The 24,017-nt window shown below is 40.0% G+C and overlaps 1 protein-coding gene across 1 annotated transcript in view; it reads right to left on the bottom strand.

Moving 5' to 3' along the window:
* Positions 1 to 24,017, bottom strand: part of DISC1 (DISC1 scaffold protein) — a 440,648-nt gene that overhangs the window by 246,363 nt on the left and 170,268 nt on the right. Inside the window, 1 exon segment of the mRNA XM_066360151.1 lies at positions 277 to 465. Coding sequence (XP_066216248.1) covers positions 277 to 465 — 189 coding nt within the window.

The raw sequence follows: 24,017 nt of genomic DNA, 5'->3' as shown, positions 1-24,017 counted from the left end.
ACTAAATAATCACAAGGCCATTAGCAAATCCAGGGAGAGGAGGGGGGAAGACAGAAAAAAAAAATGCCCTCACATGATCACAAAACAAAAACTGCCAAGTAATTCTACCCTATCTTCCAAGACTCCTGCCAAAAACAAAATTCCTCCAGGAGAAGTGTTGTGTGCTCCAAGCCACCCTCCACAGTGATGTCCACATGATGCCAAGAATGACCCATTGGCCACACAACACAATAAATCTCAGAAATGTTCCCCCAGGCAACAGTTGTGACTCCTTACCGTGCGCGGTGTTCTCATGGTCCAGTTCCCATCGCAGCCATCTGTAATCTTCTTCAATGCTTCCCAGCTTTTGGACATTGCTGGAACTCAGCACTGCCAGCCTGTTGAGGAGTCCCTCCAGCCCTCCCCACTCTGATGTCAGGGATCTGATCTCCTCTGTGAGTTCCTTAGCTGTACAGAAGTGGCTTCCTGCAGCAGATGGGGGAGAGAGGGAGGAAAACTAGTTGACAGCTTCCCCATGCAGGGACAATTCAGCAATGCCTAATGCATATTAGCAATGTGGGTGAGGGGTGACCCCTGAAGCCACCCCCAAGGGCATGGGCAGTCTTCTGTTCAAGAAGCTGGGAGAACCCTGACCTCCTTCTTAAACTGAAAAAGCCATCAGTCCTTTCATCACCTTATTCTTTTGTCTGTTTAAAGGTTCCATTGGCTAATTCAACTCCTTGTGAAACATGATGATGCAAAAATGTCCCGGTGAAATCCAGGGAAGCCACATGCTATAAGTACATTCAAATCTCCAAATATAGGGTGGAAAAGGACTGGGCCTTGCAGTCAGGCTAGACCTCAATTTAAATCCTAGACCTCCTGTTCCTCTGAATGACAAACTGAATGACCTTGAGCAAGGAATGTACCATATGCAATTTCTCAGCAAACTTCATATAAAGTGTGGTTGAACCTGCTTCATAAGTGGGTGTAAGAACAATAAACATGAAATTATGTAACGCACAGAGCAAATACAAGTAAATGCAATGAGCAAATTACACGGCACACTGACTTTAACAAGGTTGCAGGGTACAAAGTCAATCGTATTTCTAAATATCAGCAGCAAACCATTGGAAGATAAAATTTTTTAAATACCATGTGTGAGATATTTTGAAAGTCAAAATAAATAGAGATAAATTTAAAGAAATGTGTGCAAGATGTCTACACAGAGAACCAATTAAAACTTCTGAGAGAAATTAAAGAAAGCAAATAATTAGAAGATATACTATATCTGCACACATTGGAAAACTGGTATCATTAAGATTTACATTTTCCTCAGTTTGATCCATTGATTCAGAATAATTCTAATCAAAATCTCATGTGGGTCTTTTGTAGAAACTGCCAAACATTCTAAAATGTAAAAGAAAATTCAAACACCTAGTTAGACCAAAACAATCCTTGAAAGGTAAAACAAAGTTAGAGGATATATGCTATCTGAATTCAAACTAACGCTGAACTTACAGTAAGTCAAGATAGGATCACACTGGCATACAGATAGACAAACAGGTCCATGGAACAGAACAGACAAACCAGAAGTAGATCACACTCAGAGTCAATTGATTTTCAAGCCAAGTGCCAAAGCAAATCAATGAGGAAAAGGGAATATTTTTTTAACAAATATACTGTAATATAAGCTACCTGAATGGGGACAACATTAACCTTGATCCCCACTTCAAATCATACACAAAATTCAGTTAGAGATGAATCAAAGACCTAACTGTAGAAGCAAAAGCTATAAAGCTTCTAGAAGAAAATACAAGAGAATAACTTTCTGACTTTGGAGTACGCAAAAAGTTTAGATAAGACACAGAAAACACTAACTATAAAAAAAAAACGGATAAATGGACTTTACCAAAATTACAAAACCTCTACTCATCAAAAAATACCATTAAGGAAATTAATAGGCAAACCACAGACAGGGAGAGGACATCCACAATGCATGTCTGACAAAAGACTTGAATCCTACAACTCAATAATTAAAACACAAGCAACCCTACTAGAAAATGGGTAAATGACTTAAGAGGCACTTTACAAAGTGATATATACAAATGGCTAATAAGTATATGAAAAAGTGCTGGTAATCAGTAATCACCGAAAAAATGCAAATTAAAGCCTCAGAGAGTCCACTATAAAACCACTCAAATGGCTCAAATTCACTAGACTGAAAATCTCTACCAGGTAAGGACATGGAGCCCCCAGAGCTGTCAGTCATAGTTGGAGTAAAATGGCACAACCACTTTGAGCAAAGTTCTGCCAGTTCCTCATGAAGTTAAACATATACCTATTCTTTGATCCAATATTTCTACTACATATTTATCCACAAGAAATAAAAACAGGTAATCAAACATGCTTGGCTATTCACAGTGGCTTTACTCACAAAAACTCAAATCTGGAAACAACCTTAATGTCCACAAGATGAGAATGCAAACAGTGGGATAACTACACAATGGAAGATGGCTCAGCGAGAAAAGGGCACTGACTCTTCAGAAGCGCAGGGATGTGAAACTATCTCGAAAAGAAAAACAAACCCAAAAAAGTGCATACATCATGATTCCACTGATATAATTTCCAAAACAGGCAAAACTAATCCATGGGAAAAGATGCTAGAACAGACCATCCTGGAGAATGGTGGGATGAGATATGATGACTGAGAAAGGGCACAAGGGTGTGTTTCTGGGTGATGAAAATACCCAGAGAGGGTTGCTGAAACCACAAGTGTCAAAATTCACAGAACTAGACATAAGATCTGCACATTTCACAAAATGTAAAGCATGCCTCTATACAAAAGGAAAACTACACGGGGAAAAGTAGTTTACAGTTGTTTGTATGGAAAATAATACAACAATTAATAAATACTAATACAAGAATAAACTATGTTTCACATACTCACAGCTATAAACCAACTTTTGCCCCCCACCATATATTAGAAAAAATTTTAATATGAAAATTATAACATCAATTATTAAATATATCACATAAATGAGTACTGCATAAGCAATAGCTATTGTTATTAGAGGGTTCCACTGTATTTCCTAGGAATTTATTATAACCATAATCACAGTAAAAGTCACAAACCTTTTCTCCTTTAAATTTTACTACAATGCTGAGAGGGTAGGTAATGCCTTATATTATCTATTCTAAGATATACTTTTTTTTCCTCCCCTCCCTCCGAAGTTAGAAGTGGGGAAACAGTCAGACAGACTCCCATATGTGCCCGACCGGGATCCACCAGGGGGCAATGCTCTGCCCAACTGGGACATTGCTCCATTGTGGCCGGAGCCATTCTAGCGCCTGAGGCAGAGGCCATGGTGCCATCCTCAGCGCCCAGGCCAACTTTGCTCCAATGGAGCTTTGGCTGCAGGAGGGGAAGAGAGAGATAGAGAGGAAGGAGAGGGGGAAGGGTGGAAAAGCATATGGGAACTTCTCCTGTGTGCCCTGGCCAGGAATTGAACCTGGGACTTCCACATGCCAGGCCAATGCTCTATTGCTGAGCCAACTGGCCAGGGCCTAAGACGTACTTTTTTAAAAAAACATATCAACACCTCTGATCCAGGGGTCTGTCTTACAATCACTATCATCCAGGAGGTAGTCCAGATAAACTTGTTATTACGTGACTGTTATTCTTGGTGGCCTGGCCAACCACCTGCCAACCCCTGGTGTTTTACTGTGCAAACCATGTAAGGACCCTTCCAGCCCTGGGCGTGGCTGAAAACCTTCTGTTGTCATCAACTTGTAAGACCAGAAAAGCACCGCATTTAAAACAAAGAGCAGTGTTAGAGCCTTGGCAGAAAATCCTACAGGAAATAGCAGTTCACCTTTAGAGGGGGAAAAAAAAGTGGTATCACCAATAGCTTTCCTATACACAGGACAGTGACGTGTGGGAGAAACATGAGCCTTGATTACTTTGAATCGAAATGTGTTTCAGAGCTCAGACTCTGAATATGAAAACATTTTAGGAAAACTTTGCCCATTCATTTCTTTATATGAGTGATTGTGATTTTTGAAAAGCCTATATACATCTAAAAGAGCTATTTCAATCAGTATAAAATAAAAAGTCTAAGCCACAGAAAGTTTTCATTATTTAGTTGGCAAAAGCTTTCTCTTTTTGAAGAATAGGGAAAATAATAGTGGTAAATTTTATGTTCACCGAAATACATGTTGTTATCTCTACAGGTGAGAAAATTGAAATCTAGAGAATGAAGTATCTTGCTGAAGCTTACATAGCAATAAAATACAAAGCATGTTTCCAACTCAAACATGACCCCAGAATCCCTCCTCTTAAGCACTAAATTTGTGCTGCTTACTTCATTACTTTTATTATTTAATAGACATATTGCAACCTGATATGAATATGGGAAAGGTTACACATGCTTTCCCCCTTTAAAGCCACTCTGAACACCCAGCACACCCATAGTTTCCAATTCCACAATCCGACTATATCTTTCAAGACTATTGTCTATCATGTCATGGAAAAATACAGAAAATAAGGTGCAGCCCAGCTCCGTGGGAGGTGACCATTAAACAAAGGTGATAAGATTACTGTAAGAAATGGGCAAATATGCACTAGGAGAGCTCAGAAAAGAGAAATGGTTCCAGGAGAGGAGATGGAGGCAAGGTTTCCAAAAGAGAAATGGGAAACCTGGAAAAAGAGCAAAGAGCCTGTCTGCAGCGGATGGAGGGGAGCTTGTGACTAAGGTGGACACTACACTGTCAAAGGAGTCTCTCCAACACCAGAGGACCCCAAATGTCAAGATACTGGGCTTGGACCCATTGAGGGAAAGCAAAGTCCTTCTAAGGAAAGTAGACTGGACCTCCACAAGCTTTGTACTATAGGTAGCAATAAAACAAAAAAGTTTCGAGGTGTGGCTGTGTCTGGGCAGAGCAGACACAAGCATAACGTCCTGTCTTCAAAGGTTCCTTCTCAGACTACCTTAGGAAGCCTTAACCTTTCTGTTGGATCCCGTTTTTGAGCAAGAGATTTAACAAACAGTGGGGTGGGCAGAGACGCCCCAGTGTACTATCTCCTCCTGAGAATAGATCAGAGACAAAAGATGGAAGAACAAACTGGAAGGACCACACAGACAGCAAACGCCTGTATAGAGGTTTGCTGGAAACATCTTCTCAGACACACCTGCAACTCATCGCAAGCCCCAGAGACCAGAGTCCTTAATCAAATGTGAGAAATCATTAATTAAATCTTGGGTCCCTTCCTGGAGCCTAAGGAATATGGCTTGGGAAACGCATAATGGTAGCCATGGAAGTGTTATATGTGCATGAGTCAAATTCTTCCAAAGACAGTTAATATCAAAGTGCAAGCCATGATAAAATGCAACATGGCCCTTGATTAATATTTCATATGCATTTTGGCCTCAGTTCCAAGCCTATGAGGTAAATCTTGCTGATTGCTGAAACTGGCTAAGAACTCTGTGATGAAAATTCAGAGAAGTATAATCGCTGATCCCTGAAGAGTCCCATCAGTGACCCAGAGACCCCAATCTCCGTAACTCTAATAGGCCCTTTCCTAAACGCCACAGGAGGACTGGAGTGGAGATGAACATCCCACCTAAGCCATCATGCTGCACAGATGCCTACCATCACGTCAGCAAGGGGAGCATGCTTGGGTGTTCACATAGGTTTTTTTAAAGCACCTGTTAAAATATTTTATTCTGAGAGAAATGGTACCATGAGGGGGTGCCCTGATATCTCCCCTTCAAATTTCAACAAATTCAACAACTAAAGACAAAGAAAAAAATCTCAGGAACACCTGAAATATACACATACCAGACAAAGGTATGATTAGGAGAAAAGGTGGCTGAAGGAAATAAGACAGAAACAGAGTATTTTGCTTTCCTCGTGGATCTAAGGAAGAAATACTTTTGTCTGCAATTAAGAGAAGCAGAGGGTCTGGGGCAAAGGGAAGAATCTGCGATATGGCAGATGATCCAGCAGAGGAGAGAGCGCACGGGCTCAGCCTGAGATTACTGACACGGGGCGAGCATGGGCAACAGGCTTCAATAAAAGTTGCTGGTGCAGGGTGCACACAGAAGCCGGCACCGGTACCAGCAGCTTTGTGCACTCCTGGGTCCACAATTACACACGGTGTGCCAGTGGCTCCACCTGAAACCTTTGGCAAGGGCACGTGTGCGTACACTGGCAGGCTGAAGGGCTTAACCTGAGATTATCAGTGGTGGACATCTGCGTGGGCTATTGCCAACGTCTTTGAATAGTCCCGGCTCCCCAACCAACAGCACCGGAAGTGCACAAGGGCCGGGATCCCTAGGCCTAGACCTGTCTGGGCAGGGCACCTCCACCAGCTGATATAGGTTTCAAAGCGCATTCCTGGGTCTGACTGAGATCACAGGTGCTGTCCTCCTAAGTGGGCAAGAGCAGACCTCTGTGTGCACTGCTGAAGGCATGGAGGCTGGGTGTGCACGTGGCTTGCTTGGGGCTACCAAACAGTGCACAAGGGAGAAGCCTGTGGAGATTAGACCCGTGGAGCACTGAGGCATACTAGACATGACCGGGTGCTCTTAGAAAGGTGCTTGATCTGCAATGGGCTCCCAGCCTGCAGCACCCTGAGATGAGCTAGACCTGTCCTCTGGCCCTTAGAAAGGCCCCAGATCTGCAATCAGCTCCTAGCCCTGCCTGCTCTCGCTGGCGGCTCTGGTTGGCACAGCCTTACCCAGAACTGTGCTTTGAGTGGTGCTGGAGGAAGGACCTGGCTGCTCTTAGAGTCTCTTGCTCTGCAAGTAGTGGCTGGGGAGAACCTCACAGCTAAGTCCCCAGGCTGCTAGCTCAGTTGGGAGAGACATGGGGAGAGGCACCTGGAAAACTGAGACTCCCATTGTCAGAGCCTCCAAGCCCTAACAAGCCCTGCCTACCAACAGGACTGAGGCCCAGCCTACATCATTGCCATAGCGACACATCAGCAAACCTCTGCTCAATAGCCCCACAGAGGCAAAACCTGTAGTACAGCGCTGCCTGCCAAAAAAAAAGGAAGAAGTTATTTCTTAAAACTAGGAAAAAATTACATTTTTTATAACTTTTTTCCCCCACTTTGGTAATTTTATCTTGTTTCCTTTTACTTTTGAGCTTCATTATACATAGTTGTTACATTTTTTATTCTTTTTCTTTATGAGGGTTACATTTCAAAAACCTTAACTTTTTTTCTTTTTCTTTTTCTCTCATTCGATCATCATTTATCAGCAAATTATTTTATTTTGTATTCATATTTTTATTTGTGGTATTTTGCTTAGTTTTGACTTCATTTTTTATTTTTGTCATTTACACTCAGTTCCTGCTCCTTGTTCTCTGTAGTTTTTGTTCCACTTATCAGTATAGAATTTTTATTTTCTCGCTGTATTTTTTCAATTTTTATTTTTTTAATTACCTCTTGTTTGTGTTATTAACAATACCACTCTCAATGACATTAAGTAAAAAGAAATCAAATATCATGGATACAAAAGACAGAGATGTAGCTCATATAGATGATGAAAAATATCTAGAAAAAAATTCCAGTGTTTGGGAAACCTCGAAGTTAAATGACAGAGAATTAAAAATTGAAGTCCTAAAAATGCTCAGGGATATACAAGAAAGCACACAAAGGCAATTTAGAGAGCTCAAAAAACAATTCAATGAGCAAAAAGAATAGTTCACCAAGGAAACTGAAACTATAAAAAGGAACCAAACAGAGATGAAAAACTCAATACATGAACTAAAAAATGAGGTAATAAGCTTAGCTAATAGAACAGGCCAGATAGAGGAGAGAATTACTAACAGAGAAGACAGGCAACTAGAGGTACTACAGAGAGAAGAGGAGAGAGACTCAAGAATTTTAAAAAATAAGAAAGCCCTACAGGAATTATCTGACTCCATCAGAAAGAGCAACATGAAAATAATGGGTATAGAGATTTAAAAATGGCGATAAAGTAGGCGGATGTTCCAACTTCCACCTCCCAGAACCAAAGTGCATTACAAGTTAATTTTAAGAACAATCATCTAGAAAAACCAACTTTAGGCTATACCAAGAGGAATCTATAACCAAAGATCACCAAAGAAGCCAGACTGAGACTGGTAGGAAAAGCAGAAACAGAGAGGGTTGCCCAGCTCCCAGAAGCAAGCAACAGCCCAGAGGGACACACATGGTGATGGAGTTTTACTCAAGAGGGGAGGGTCTTGAGCCCAGCATGCATCCCCAGAGCCTAGAAGAGGCGTATGGACAGTATTTAGCTGTGAAACAAGTCAGGATACTGTTTGTGAGAAAGAGACTGATTTCTCAGACCCAAGATTCATCTTAAAGGGATTGCGCAGAAAACCTCTTTCACAACCACTCACCTGGGGCTCCAGGGGACAGGGAGAGCTGAGAGGAATGGAGTAGCAGGAAGAGAGTGTAATCTAGGAGGCACAGGGAGAAACACTTTGAGGGACAGCCACCCTAACCCCTGGGCTAAGTAACTCCCAAAATCTAAAGTGAATATTTTTCCTGGAATCAGCAATACCAGCACAGGGAAGCAGGTCACCAGCAAATGGAAGCTCTCTTACTACACTCAGAAGAGTCACTTAGAAGCAGGAAGCCCATCAGGGATACAGTATTGAGTACTAAGGTCTGAGCTGCAATGCAACCCCTACACTGCTGAGTACTCACCGGAGGGTAGGCGGCAGTGGGACATGGGAGCACAGTCCCATCTGAGAAGGCGGAAGCCAGGAGCCGGCTGCAGCTGCGTCCCAAGTCCATGAACACAGTCCCACCTGCAGGGGTGGGGTGGAAGCCAGAAAAACTGCCCGGGTGCACCAAAGCAGCCCTCAGTGGCAAGGTGGAAAATGAGGGCTGGCCAAAGCTTACAGCTCGGACTCATGAACACAGTCCTGCCTGCAGGGATGGGGCAGAGACCAGGGCCCAAGGCTTGCAGCCCTGACATGTAAACACAGTCCCGCCCACAAGAGTGGGACAGAGGCAAGATATCAGCCAAGACCTGCAGCCCACACATGCGAAAGCAGTCCCACCCACATGGGCAGGGCGGAAGACAGGAAACTGGCCCAGGCTTGAGGCAAGGACACACAAAAGCAGTCCCACCCGCATGGGTAAGGGGAAGGCTAGGGGCCAGCCAAGGCTGGCAGACCCAGCACATGCATGCATTCCCACCCGTGAAGACAAGGCGGAAGCCCCAGTGACCATAGCAGCGGCCGGCACTGGCAACACCTGTGCCTGAATGCCTGAGGCGGCAGCAGCAATGGAGGCGGGTCTGAGAACAAACCACACCTTGGGAAAACAAAGGCCACACCCATTGGACTCCTGTGACCACACCCTTTTGAGGGCTGAAAAGAAAGAAAAATATAAAATGAAATAAAAAAGGTTAGATAGAATGACATCTGAGTCTAAGGGGCAAGCCACATCCAATACCTTATCTAACCCCTGATCTATAGTACTGAGCCCAACAAGTAGCCAAAAATAAGAGGGGGCAGAAAGTGGATCTTAAGGGAAACTGAACATTTAAACAAACATCCTCTGGGCCAAAAGTAGATAAAAGCCAGCATAAGTAGATATTAACAATGGCATCTAGCAGAGGCAGCCACAGAATCTGGATCACCTGTTGCTCAAAAAAAATAAATATAGGCCAGTCATAGGCAGCGACCTCCACTGGTCTGCACCAGGCTCCAGCCAAGAAGGTCCAGGGAGGGCACATGCAGAGGCCAGATAAAGAGAGCATCAGTTCAGGACCTAACAACCCTTGTTAGAGTGACATCTTAAGAAAAGGCTCCTCACACCTGACCCAGTTAAGATATAGAAAAAGGAAAAGCAGTTCTACTAATTAAAAAGACCACAACTCGAACAAGCCTGAAAACCACAAAGGGAAACAATGGGAAGACAGAGGAACATAAAAGCCATATAAATCAACAACAAAAAAAAAAATCCCAGAAAAAGACCTGGAAAAATGAAACTAATCAAATTACCAGATGCAGAGTTTAAAATAATAATTCTCAGGATGCTTAAGGATCTCAAAGCTACAATGGATTGACTTAATGAGCATCTAAATAAAGAAATGGTAAGCATCAAAAAGGGCACTGAAATCATAAAAAAAAATCAGACAGAAATGACAAACACAATAACAGAAATGAAGACTACACTAGAAGTAATTAAAAGCAGGCTGAGGTGACAGAAGACAATTGGACTTTGGGTGATGGGAATGCAGCATAATAAAATGTCAAAATAACCTAGAGATGTTTTCTCTGAACATATGTACCCTGATTTATCAATGTCACCTAATTAAAATTAATTTTTAAAAAGCAGGCTGGATGAAGCTGAGGATCAAATCAGCGACGTAGAGGACAAGTGAAAGTAAAAAAGCAGAACAGCAAAAAATAAAGGATCAAAAAGTCTGAGGAAACTCTAAGAAAGCTCTGTGACAAAATGAAGAGAAACAATATCTGCATAATAGGGGTTCCTGAAGGAGAAGAGAAAGAACAAGAGATAGAGAAACTGTTTGAAGAAATTATAGCTGAAAATTTCCCTAAATTGATCCAGGAAAGAGTCACACAAGTTCAAGAAGCAGAAAGAACCCCATTAAAAAAAAACCCAAAGAGAACTACACCAAGAAACATCATAATCAAAATACCAAAGCTAAGAGATAAACAATGAATACTAAGAGCTGCAAGAGAAAAACAGTTAATGACATACAAAGGAGCCCCCATAAAAATAAAATCTGACTTTTCAACAGAAACACTTGAGGCCAGAAGAGAATGGCAAAAAATATTCAAAATAATGCAGAACAAGAGCCTACAGCCAAGACTTCTTTATTCAGTAAGGCTATCATTTAAAATTGAAAGAGAAATAAAAAAGCTACCCACACACAAAATAAACTCAAGGAATTCATCACAACAAAACCAATGCTATAAGAAATGTTGAGGGGCCTGCTGTAGACAGAACAAAAAGAGAAAAAAATCTAGTAAAAGAGGAATGTAGATTTAAAGGAAAAAATGGTAATATACAACTACATATCAATAATAACCTCAAACGCAAATAAAATAATGTCCCAATCAAAAGGCATAGGGTAGATGAATGGATAAGAAAACAGGACCTGTACACATAGGTCCTCTCTCTACAAGAGACCCACCTCAAAACAAAAGATACACATAGACTGAAAACAAAAGGATGGAAAAAAATATTTCATATAAATGGAAATAAAAAAGAAGCTGGGGTGGCAATACTTATATCTGACAAAATAGACTTTAAAACAAAGGTTTTAGTAAGAGATAAAGAAGGTCACTACATATTGATAAAGGGAGCAATCCAACAGAAAATGATAACCATTATAAATATCAACGCACCTAATACAGGAACACCTAAATATATAAAGCAGATTTTGATGGATATAAAGGGTGAGATCAACAGAAATACTATAATAGTAGGGGATTTCGATACCCCACTAACATCATTGAATACATCCTCAAGAAAGAAAATTAACGAAAAAAACAGAAGGACTAAGGGACACACTAGATCCACTGGATTTAATAGATATCTTCAGAACCTTTCACCCTAAAGCAGCAGAAAATACATTCTTTTCAAGTGCTCATGGTACATTCTCTAAGATAGAACACATGTTTTCGCCTAAAATAAGCCTCAACAAATTTCAGTAGATTGAAATCATATCAAGCATCTTCTTTGACCACAACGGCATGAAACTAAAAATCAACTACAATAAAAAAACTAAAAAACACTCAAACACTTAAAAACTAAACATGTTATTAAATAAAAAATGGGTCAACAAGGAGATCAAAGAAGAAATAAAAAATTTCATTGAAATAAATAAAAATAAGCATACAACAACTCAAAATTTATGGAACACAGCAAAAGCAGTCCTGAAAGGAAAGTTTATAGCATTACAGGCATACCTTAAGAGCTAGAAAAGGCTCAAATAAACAACTTAACCCTGCATCTAAAAGAACTAGAAGAGATGAGGTCAGAGTAATGCTGTGGTAGGAAGCGAAACTGATAAATCTTCCCCAAAACTCAACAAGGGCCCTGGCCGGTTGGCTCAGTGGTAGAGCATCGGCCTGGCGTGCAGAAGTCCCGGATTCAATTCCCGGCCAGGGCACACAGGAGAGGCGCCCATCTGCTTCTCCACCCCTCCCCCTCTCCTTCCTCTCTGTCTCTCTCTTCCCTTCCCGCAGCCGAGGTTCCATTGGAGCAAAGATGGCCCGGGCACTGGGAATGGCTCCTTGGCCTCTGCCCCAGGCGCTAGAGTGGCTCTAGTCGCAACACAGCGATGCCCCGGAGGGGCACAGCATCGACCCCTGGTGGGCAGAGTGTCGCCCCCTGGTGGGCGTGCCAGGTGGATCCCGATCGAGCGCATGCGTGAGGCTGTCTGACTGTCTCTCACCGTTTCTAGATTCAGAAAAATACAAAAAAAAAAAAAAAAAACTCAACAAGATCTTCAACCAGAAACAGAAAAACCTATCCTTGGAGCCTCCAGATGTTTCGCAATACACTCGAAGGTATGGTCGAGCGAAAAATTGGCTAAATATATAATCAAACCCCAAAGGAAATAGGGAGTAAAAAATGCTCCGCCTTCCTCACTAACCTAAATAGGGGTGCTTTCACTGGGAACTGAGAATATAGAAACTAAGGCAAAGGGGGTGAATAGATCCAGGCCACGGCATAAACTGCCGAACCAGGCTTTGGCACAGAGATCCAAGCCAAGGAAAAACTGAGCCTGTGGCAACCCAGTCAATACAAGCTAACACTCGCACCAAACCCAGACAAAGAAAGACAAGCGGGGCAGCCATTTTCCCTGATCTCCTAGTCGGCGCGCTCAGATAGTGGGCGAGAGATTCCTTCGAAAGACCCGGGAGTGGGTGCCCGTGCTATCCCACAGACAGGCAGAGTCAGAGGCCTTTGTGTGGGCCGAAAGCAGAATCTCCGGGCCACCCCAGAGCCCTGAAAAAGCCGCACACAGGGAGGGAGCGAGAGCCAATTCCAATGCTGGAACTTTTCCGTGAGGGCGGGGGTTTCACTCGGAGTGTGAGGCGGCCGGCCTGATATCCTGGTGTGCGTGCACAAAGAGTGGGCAAGAGATTCCTCCGAGCACCTCAGCAGTGGGTGCCTGTGTTATCCTACAGAGGGGCAGAGTCAGGGGCCTTTGTGTGGACCAAAAGCAAAATCTACAGGCCACCCCAGCGCCCTGAAAAAGCCATGCACTGGGAGGGAGTGAGAGCCAATTCCAACGCTGAAACTTTTCCGGGTGGCGGGGGCTTCACTCAGAGTGTGAGACTGCCGGCCTGATATCCTGGTCTATGCACAGATAATGAGCGAGAGTTTCCTCCAAGCGCCCGGGAGTGGGTGCCTGCCTGTGCTACCAGACAGAGTGGCAGAGCCAGAGGTCTTTGAGTGGGCGGAAGCCCCGCCTGATTATGCTAGCAGCTCTGACTGACTGAGACTTACCCAGAGCCCTGTGCTGAGTGGGAATAGAGTGGGGACTGGCCAGCTCTTTGAGCCTCTTACTATCCAGGTAGAGGCAGCAGCAACCCCATAGCTGGATTATCAGGCTACTAATTGAGGAAGGAAAGACTAGGAGAGAGGCTCCAGGAACACGGACTCTCTCACTGTCGGAGCCTATAAATGCTAATGAGCCTCAACTGCCAACGAGAATAAAGCACAATACATGACATCGCCATAGAGACTTATCAACTGCAAACATCTACCTGAGTGTGCCAAAGGGGCAGAACCCGGGGTACAGAGTCACCAACCAGGAAGAGGGAGAGAAAAGAAAAAGCAAGAAGATAACCTCTCAAAATCAAGGATAATCCACAGACGTTATAACCTAGCCCATTTTATTATATTTGTTCGTTTGTTTCTCTTATCTTCATTCTTGATTTTTTTTTCCTCCTCCACTTTAGTCGTTTAACTCCGCCAGTCTTACACTCTCCTCTCCTTGAACTACACTACCCATAAGTGTTACATCTCCCATTATCTTTTCTTTCCTCTTCCTTTCTCTCTATGAGGGTTGCAATCCAAAACCCTTAACTCTCTCTCTCTCTCCTCTTTTTTCTTATTTTAGTGGTACCCTCTTTTTTTCTCTCTCTCTCTTTCTTTTCTCCTTCTATATTAGTTTATTCCTTTCTCCTTTATGTCTCCTCTCATTCAAACTTCAATAACGAACAAATTATCTTATCTGGGACTCAAACTTATGTTTGTGGCATTTTGGAATTTTTTTACTTCACCTTTTGAACTCACTAGCAGTGCTCCCATCCCTGGCTCTCCATTTTATCTAGTTCTTGTTCCACTAAATACAATAGTAATTTTTTAAATTCTCCCCCCATTTTCCTGTTTCCCTCTTATTCCTCTCATCATAACTCTTAGTCAACCAACACCTAAAAGCAAATCATTTTATTCTTGACCCAAATTTTTTCCTTATTTGCATTTTGTGTGTCCATACTCCTTTTCTTTTTTTTTTTTTTTCCCTTTATTACTTCTCCCCAATTCAGGCCCTCCATTACAGGCATTGTTTGTTCTATTTAGTACAATATAATTCACAGTTCACCACAAGATTTCTCAACAAAGAGGGGAGAGGAGAGGAGAGAAAAAAAGGAGGAAGGTAATAATTTCCTTTTTTAATTTTTATTTTATTTAATTTTTCTTTATTTAATTATTAATTTTTTAAAAAGCTCTTTGATTTTTTATTTAACTTATTCTTTATTAAATCTCATTAATACTATCAACAAAACCACCCTCACATACGATTAAGAAAGAGAAAATCAAATATCATAAATACAAAGAAAGAGAGGTAACACAGATAGATGAGGAAAAATCTATGGAGAAAAAATTTAATATATTGGAAACCTTGGAGTTAAACGACAGAAAATTTAAAATAGAAATCCTAAAAATACTCAGATATACAAGAAAACACAGAAAGGCAATTAGGGAGCTCAGAAAACAACTCAATGAACACAAAGAATATATTTCCAAAGAAATTGAAACTATAAAAACAAATCAAACAGAGATGAAAAACTCAATTCATGAGCTGAAAAACAATGTAACAAGCTTAGCTAATAGAACAGGCCAGATAGAAGGTAGGATTAGTGATATAGAAGACAATCAACTTGATGCACAACAGAGAGAAGAAGAAAGAGACTCAAAACTTTAAAAAAAAATAAGATAGCCCTACAGGAATTGTCTGACTCCATCAAAAAGAATAACATAAAAATATAGGTATACAGAAGAAGAGAGAGAAAATGGAATGAAGAACATACTCAAACAAATAATAGATGAGAACTTCCCAAGCCTGTGGAAAGAACTAAAGCCTCAAATTCAAGAAGCAAACAGAACTCCGAGTTTTCTTAACCCCAACAAACCTACTCCAAGGCATATCATAATGAAATTGGCACAAACCAACGACAAAGAAAAAATTCTCAAGGCAGCCAGGGAAAAGAAGAATACAACATATAAAGGAAGGCCCATTAGATTATCATCAGATTTATCAGCAGAAACTCTACAAGCTAGAAGAGAGTGGACCCCAATATTTAAAAGTCCTGAAAGAGAGGAACTTTCAGCCATGAATATTATACCAATCAAAGCTATCCTTCAAATATGAAGCAGAAATAAAAACATTCACATATACAGAAAAGATGAGGAAATATATCATCAGAAAACTCCCACTCCAGGAATGACTAAAGGGGGTTCTCCAATCAGATACAAAGAAAAAAAAAAAACAAAAAAACAACAAAAAAAATCCACAAGTAAAAGCTCCAAGAAGAACACAATAAAACCAAATTTAAACTGTGACTACAACAAAAAGAAAGGGTGGGAGAGGATGGAGATTAAAAGTAGCAAAGGACGATGAAGTGCAAAAGTACCCACAAAATAGTGCGCTACAATGAACAGGGTAGGAACCCTTTTCATTATTTAAAGGTAACTACCATTGAAAAAACCACCACAGAAGCACATGAGATAAAAAAGATAGCAACAGAGGAAAGATGTATGGAATACAACCAAATAAAAACAAAAGATAGAAAAACGAAAGAGAACGATCAAACAAGACACAAAACTAACAGAAAGCAAGAAATAAAATGGCAATAGGGAACTCACAAGTGTCAATAATTACCATAAATGTAAACGGATTAAACTAACCAATAAAAAGGCACAGAGTAGCAGAATGGATTAAAAAAGAAAATCCAACTGTATGCTGCCTACAGGAAACTCATCTAAGTAACAAGGATAAAAACAAATTCAAAGTGAAAGGCTGGAAAACAATACTCCAAGCAAATAACATCCAAAAAAAAGCAGGTGTAGCAATAATCATATCTGATAATGCTGACTACAAGACAGGAAAAGTACTCAGAGACAAAAACGGCCATTTCATAATGGCTAAGGGGACGCTGAATCAAGAAGACATAACAATTCTTAATATATATGCACCAAACCAAGGAGCACCAAAATATATAAGACAGCTACTTATTGACCTTAAAACAAAAACTGACAAAAATACAATTATACTTGGAGACCTCAATACACCGCTGATGGCTCTAGATCGGTCATCCAAACAGAATCAACAAAGATATAGTGGCCTTAAACAAAACACTAGAGCACCTGAATATGATAAGACATCTACAGGACCTTTCATCCCAAAGTGACTGAGTATACTTTTTTCTCCAGTGTACATGGATCATTCTCAAGAATTGACCATATGTTGGGCCACAAAAACAACATCAGCAAATTCAGAAAAATTAAAGTTGTACCAAGCATATTTTCTGATCATAAAGCCTTGAAACTAGAATTCAACTGCAAAAAAGAGGAAAAAAATCCCACCAAAATGTGGAAACTAAACAACATACGTTTAAAAAATGAATGGGTCAAAGAAGAAATAAGTGCAGAGATCAAAAGATATATACAGACTAATGAAAATGACAATACGACATATCAGAATCTATGGGATGCAGCAAAAGCAGTGATAAGACAGAAATTCATATCACTGCAGGCATATATGAACAAACAAGAGAGAGCCCAAGTGAACCACTTAACTTCACACCTTAAGGAACTAGAAAAAGAAGAACAAAGACAACCCAAAACCGGCCGAAGAAAGGAGATAATAAAATTCAGAGCAGAGATCTGGTTTGAGCAAAGCTCACCAGCTTGAGCCCAAGGTCGCTGGCTCGAGCAAATAATCCCCCAGTCAAGGCACATATGAGGAAGCTATCAATGAACAACTAAGGTGCTTCAATCAAGAATTGATACTTGAGACATCCCAGATGGCAGCGGAGAAGGCGGACGCAAAGATGCCCAGCTGTCAACACCAAACTGGAATACAAATCAATTTAGGAAAAATCAGCATGAAAAACCAACACTGAACTGCAAGAACAGCTCTCAAAAACCAAGGAGCAAAGAGGAAGCCACAATAATCCTGGTAAGGAGTGCCTGAATCTCCTCTGCTTACAGGAACAGAAGGGGGGGGGGGTGAGGCTGAGAGCCCAGAGAGAATTTCACAGAGGAAAAAGAGCAGAAACTACTGCTCACAGCCACTTACCTGGCGACCAGGGAGCAAGGTGGGTTGAAAAAACCAGCTTATCTCCCAAGTGGAAAGGACAAGGAGAGGGACAGACTGTGAGGGGCTAAGGTATGCAAGAAACGAAATAAAAAAGCTGACTCATTAGTGCTGGAGGCGGCCATAGCTGGGGGAGGGACTGAACCTTTCACAAAACAGAGCTGAAGTGCTTCCGGATCAGAGATCTCCGGACATCTATCCAGCTCCAATCAGCGCAACAAGACACAGCTGAAAACAAGAAGTGGGGAGGAGGGGCAGTAACTCAGGTCTCCATGGAGATCTGAGATACACCTCCCCCTACTGAAGCTGAGAAAAAACCCTGCCCCCAGTGAGATTAGTTGGTGGAAGAGACCTTCAGCGTCTCAGGTTATACCCACAGCATTCCTGGTTATAGTTTGTAGGAAGCCCCCTGCTGAAATCAGTTAACAAGACTATCACCTGTTAAGAAAACAAACAAATCAAGACTTCAAAGCTGCCCAAATCCGAAAGTGGATTACAAATAATAGCTGATACCAACCCAAGAAGACCTAGAAATAACACAACTGAAAACTTGAGGCAGACAACACCAAGCCTAGACTCAACCAACTCTACAAATAAAACACCATTATGAGAAGACAAAGGAGTGCAATCCAAATGAAACCACAAGAGACACCTTTGAGAGATGAGCTGAGTGATATGGAAATAATCAAACTTCCAGATGCGGAGTTCAAAATAATGATTGTAAGGATGCTTAGGGATTTTAGAACAACAATGGAGGGGCAGTTTGAAAACCTAAATAAAGAAATAGCAAGTATAAAAAAGAATATTGAAATATTAAAAAAGAATCAGTCAGAGATGACAAATACAATATCAGAAATGAAGACCACAATGGAAGGAATTAAAAACAGGATGGATACAGCTGAGGATCGAATCAGTGAGTTGGAGGACAACCGGAATGAAGGCATGAAAGCAGAGAAGAAAAGAGAAAAGAGACTCAAAAAGTCTGAGGAAACTCTTAGAGAGCTCTGTGACAACATGAAGACAAATAACATCCGCATCATAGGGGTTCCTGAAGAAGAAGAAAAAGAACAAAGAATAGAGACTTTGTTCAATCATATCATAACTGAAAATTTCCCTAAATTAATGCAAGAGAAACTCTCACAAGTCCAAGAAGCACAGAGAACTCCATTAAAGAGAAACCCAAAGACACATCATAATTAAATTACCAAAGCTAAGCGATAAAGAGAAAATATTAAAAGCTGCAAGAGAAAAAAAAGTTATCACCTACAAAGGAGCCCCCATAAGGATGACATCCGACTTCTCAACAGAAACACTTGAGGCCAGAAGGGAATGGCAAGAAATATTCAAAGTAATGCAGAACAAGAACCTACAACCAAGACTACTTTATCCAGCAAGGCTATCGTTTAAAATCGAAGGAGAAATAAAAAGCTTCCCAGACAAAAAACAACTCAAGGAATTCATTACAACCAAACCAACGCTGCAAGAAATGTTAAGAGGCCTGTTGTAAACAGATCAAAGTTGGAAAAGAATATAGCAAAAAAAAGGAATACACCTTTAAAGAAGAAAATGGCAATAAACAACTACATATCAATAATAACCTTAAATGTAAATGGATTAAATGATCCAATCAAAAGACATAGGGTAGCTGCGTGGATAAGAAAACAGGACCCATACATATGTTGTCTACAAGAGACACACCTTAGAACAAAAGATACACATAGATTGAAGGTAAAAGGATGGAAAAAAACATTTCATGCAAACGGAAATGAAAAAAAATCTGGGGTAGCAATACTTATATCAGACAAATTAGACTTTAAAACAAAGCATATAGTAAGAGATAAAGAAGGCCACTACATAATGATAAAGGGAGTAATCCAACAGGAAGATATAACTATTATAAATATCTATGTACCTAATAAAGGAGCACCTAAATATATAAAGCAGACTTTGATGGATTTAAAGGGCGAGATCAACAGCAATACTATAATAGTAGGGGATTTCAATACCCCACTAACATCACTAGATAGATCCTCAAGAAATAAAATTAACAAAGAAACAGCAGACTTATTGGAAACACTAGATCAACTCGATTTAATAGATATCTTCAGATCCTTTCACCCTAAAGCAGCAGAATATACATTCTTTTCAAGTGCTCATGGTACATTCTCTAGGATAGACCACATGTTAGGGCACAGAAGTGCTCTCAACAAATATAAGAAGACTGAAATCATATCAAGCACTTTCTCCGATCACAACGGCATGAAACTAGAAATGAATCACAGCAGAAAAGCTCAAAAATTCTCAAACACATGGAAACTAAATAGCAGGGTGTTAAATAATGAATGTATTAAGAATGAGATCAAAGAAGAAATAAAAAAATTCCTAGAAACGAATGACAATGAGCATACAACAACTCAAAATTTATGGGAAACAGCGAAAGCAGTGCTGAGAGGGAAGTTCATAGCACTACAGGCACACTTTCAGAAGCTAGAAAAACCTCAAATAAACAACTTAACCCTGCATCTAAAAGAATTAGAAAAAGAACAGCAAGTAAAGCCCAAATGTAGTAGAACGAAGGAAATAATAAGGATCAGAGCAGAAATAAATGACACAGAGGCTAAAGAAACAATACAGAGGATCAATGAAACTAGGAGCTGGTTCTTTGAAAAGGTAAACAAGATTGATGAACCTTTAAGTAGACTCACCAAGAAAAAGAGAGAGAGGACTCAAATAAATAAAATTAGAAATGAGAGAGGAGAAATAACAACTGACACAACAGAAATACAAAATATTGTAAGAAAATACTATGAAGAACTATATGCCAAAAAACTAGACAACCTAGATGAAATGGACAAATTCCTTGAAACATACAATCTTCCAAAAATCAATCTGGAAGAATCAGAAAACCTAAACAGACCGATTACACCAAATGAGATCGAAACAGTTATCAAAAAACTCCCAACAAAGAAAAGTCCAGGGCCCGATGGCTTCACAACGAAATTCTACCAAATATTCAAAGAAGAACTAACTCCTATCCTTCTCAAACTATTTCAAAAAATTTAAGAGGAAGGAAGACTACCAAGCTCCTTTTATGAGGAAAGCATAATTCTGATTCCAAAACCAAGCAAAGACAATACAAAGAAAGAAAATTATAGGCCAATATCTCTGATGAATATAGATGCTAAAATCCTCAACAAAATATTAGCAAACCGGATCCAACAATATATGGAAAAAATCATACAACATGATCAAGTGGGATTTATTTTGGGGAGGCAAGGCTGGTACAATATTCGTAAATCAATCAATGTGATTCATCACATAAACAAAAAGAAGGAGAAAAACCATATAATAATTTCAATAGATGCAGAAAAAGCATTTGATAAAATCCAGCACCCATTCATGATCAAAACTCTCAGCAAATTGGGAATACAGGGAACATACCTCAACATGATAAAAGCCATCTATGAGAAACCCACAGCCAACATCATACTCAATGGGAAAAAATTAAAAGCAATACCCTTAAGATCAGGAACAAGGCAGGGGTGCCCCCTTTCACCACTCTTATTTAACATTGTCCTGGAAGTCCTAGCCACAGCAATCACACAAGAAGAAGAAATGAAAGGCATTCAAGTTGTAAAAGAAGAAGTAAAACTATCATTATTTGCAGATGATATGATATTGTATATAGAAAACCCTAAAGTCTCAGTCAAAAAACTACTGGACCTGATAAATAAATTCAGCAAAGTGGCAGGATATAAAATCAATATTCAGAAATCAGAAGCATTTTTATACACCAACAATGAACAGTCAGAAAGAGAAATTAAGGAATCAATCCCGTTCACAATTACAACCAAAAAAATAAAGTACCTAGGAGTAAACTTAACCAAGGAGACTAAAGACTTGTACTCGGAAAATTACAAAGCATTGATAAAAGAAATCAAGGAAGATACAAACAAGTGGAAGCATATACCGTGCTCATGGTTAGGAAGAATAAACATCATTAAAATGTCTATATTACCCAAAGCAATCTATAAATTCAATGCAATACCAATTAAAATACCAATGACATACTTCAAAGATATAGAACACATATTCCAAAAATTTATATGGAACCAAAAGAGGACACGAATAGCCTCAGCAATCTTAAAAAAGAAGAATAAAGTGGGAGGTATCACACTTCCTGATATCAAGTTATACTACAAGGCCGTTGTACTCAAAACAGCCTGGTACTGGCATAAGAACAGGCATATAGATCAATGGAACAGAACAGAGAACCCAGAAATAAACCCACAGTTCTATGGACAACTGATATTTGACAAAGGAGGTAAGGAAATACAATGGAGTAAAGACAGCCTCTTTAACAAATGGTGTTGGGAAAATTGGACAGATACCTGCAAAAAAAATGAAACTAGATCACCAGCTTACACCACTCACAAAAATAAACTCAAAATGGATAAAAGACTTAAATGTAGGCCGTGAAAGCATAAGCATCTTAGAAGAAAACATAGGCAGTAAGCTCTCGGACATCTCTCGGAGCAATATATTTGCTGATTTATCTCCACGGGGAAGTGAAATAAAAGACAGGATAAACAAATGGCACTATATCAAACTAGAAAGCTTTTGCACAGCTAAAGACAACAAGAACAGAATAAAAAGACAAACTACACAATGGGAGAGTATATTTGACAATACGTCTGATAAGGGGTAATAACCAAAATTTATAAAGAACTTGTAAAACTCAACACCAGGAAGACAAACAACCCAATCCAAAAATGGGCAAAAGAGATGAATAGACACTTCTCCAAAGAGGACATACAGATGGCCAATAGGCATATGAAAAAATGCTCAACATCACTAATCATTAGAGAAATGCAAATTAAAACCACAATGAGATATCACCTCACACCAGTCAGAATGGCGCTCATCAACAAAACAACACAGAATAAGTGCTGGCGAGGATGTGGAGAAAAGGGAAACCGCCTGCACTGCTGGTGGGAATGCAGACTGGTGCAGCCACTGTGGAAAACAGTATGGAGATTCCTCAAAAAACTGAAAATCGAACTGCCTTTTGACCCAGCTATCCCACTTTTAGGAATATACCCCAAGGACACCATAGAACGGCTCGAAAAGGAGAAATGCACCCGCATGTTTCTGGCAGCATTGTTCACAATAGCGAAGATCTGGAAACAGCCCAAGTGTCCATCAGAGGACGAGGGGATTAAAAAGCTTTGGTACATATATACTATGGAATACTACTCAGCCATAAGAAATGATGACATCGGATCATTTACAATAACATGGATGGACCTTCACAACATTATACGAAGTGAAATAAGTAAATCAGAAAAAAAAAAAAACTAAGATGAATCCATACATAGAAGGGACATAAAAATGAGACTCAGAGTCATGAACAAGAATGTGATGGTAACAGGGGCGGGAGGTTGGGGGAGGGAGGAGGGGGTGAAGAAGGAGAGAGGGGTTAGGGGAGGGGAGGGGCACAAAGAAAACCAGATAGAAGGTGACAGAAGACAATTTAACTTTGGGGGAGGGGTATACAGCACAATCAAATGTCAAAATAATCTAGAGATATTTTCTCTCAACATATGTACCCTGATTTATCAATGTCACTGCATTAAATTTAATAAAAAAAATGTAAAAAAAATTCAGAGCAGAAATAAATGAAACAGAGAACAGAAAAACTATAGAAAAAATTAATAGAACAAGGAGCTGATTCTTTGAAAAGATCAACAAAATTGACAAACCCTTGGCAAGACTTACCAAGGAAAAAAGAGAAAGAACTCACTTAAACAAAATCCAAAATGAGAGAGGAGAAATCACCACAGACACCGTAGATATACAAAGAATTATTGTAGAATACTATGAAAAACTTTATGCCACTAAATTCAATAACCGAGAAGAAATGGATAAATTCCTAGAACAATACAACCTTCCTAGACTGTGTCAGGAAAAAGCAGAAAGCCTAAACAGGCCTATTAGTAGAGAAGAAATAGAAAAAACCATTAAAAACACACCCAAAAATAAAAGTCCAGGCCCTGATGGCTATACCAGCAAATTTTGTCAAACATTCAAAGAAGACTTGGTTCCTATTCTACTCAAAGTCTTCCAAAAAGAAGAAGCAATATTGAAGAAGAAGCAATACTTCCAAACACATTTTATGAGGCCAACATAACCCTCATACCAAAACCAGGCAAGGACTGCACAAAAAAAAAAACTACAGACCAATATCTCTAATGAATATAGATGCTAAAATACTAAACAAAATACTAGCAAATCGAATACAACAACATATTAAAAAGATAATATACATCATGATCAAGTGGGATTCATCCCAGAATCTCAAGGATGGTTCAACATACGTAAAACGGTTAACGTAATACACCATATCAACAAAACAAAGAACAAAAACCACATGTTCTTATCAAT

This window comes from Saccopteryx leptura, chromosome 1, assembly GCF_036850995.1.
Source record: "Saccopteryx leptura isolate mSacLep1 chromosome 1, mSacLep1_pri_phased_curated, whole genome shotgun sequence".
NCBI classification, from domain to species: domain Eukaryota; kingdom Metazoa; phylum Chordata; class Mammalia; order Chiroptera; family Emballonuridae; genus Saccopteryx; species Saccopteryx leptura.
Note: the sequence above shows the minus strand (reverse complement) of the source record. Positions and strands in the feature narration are given on the sequence as shown.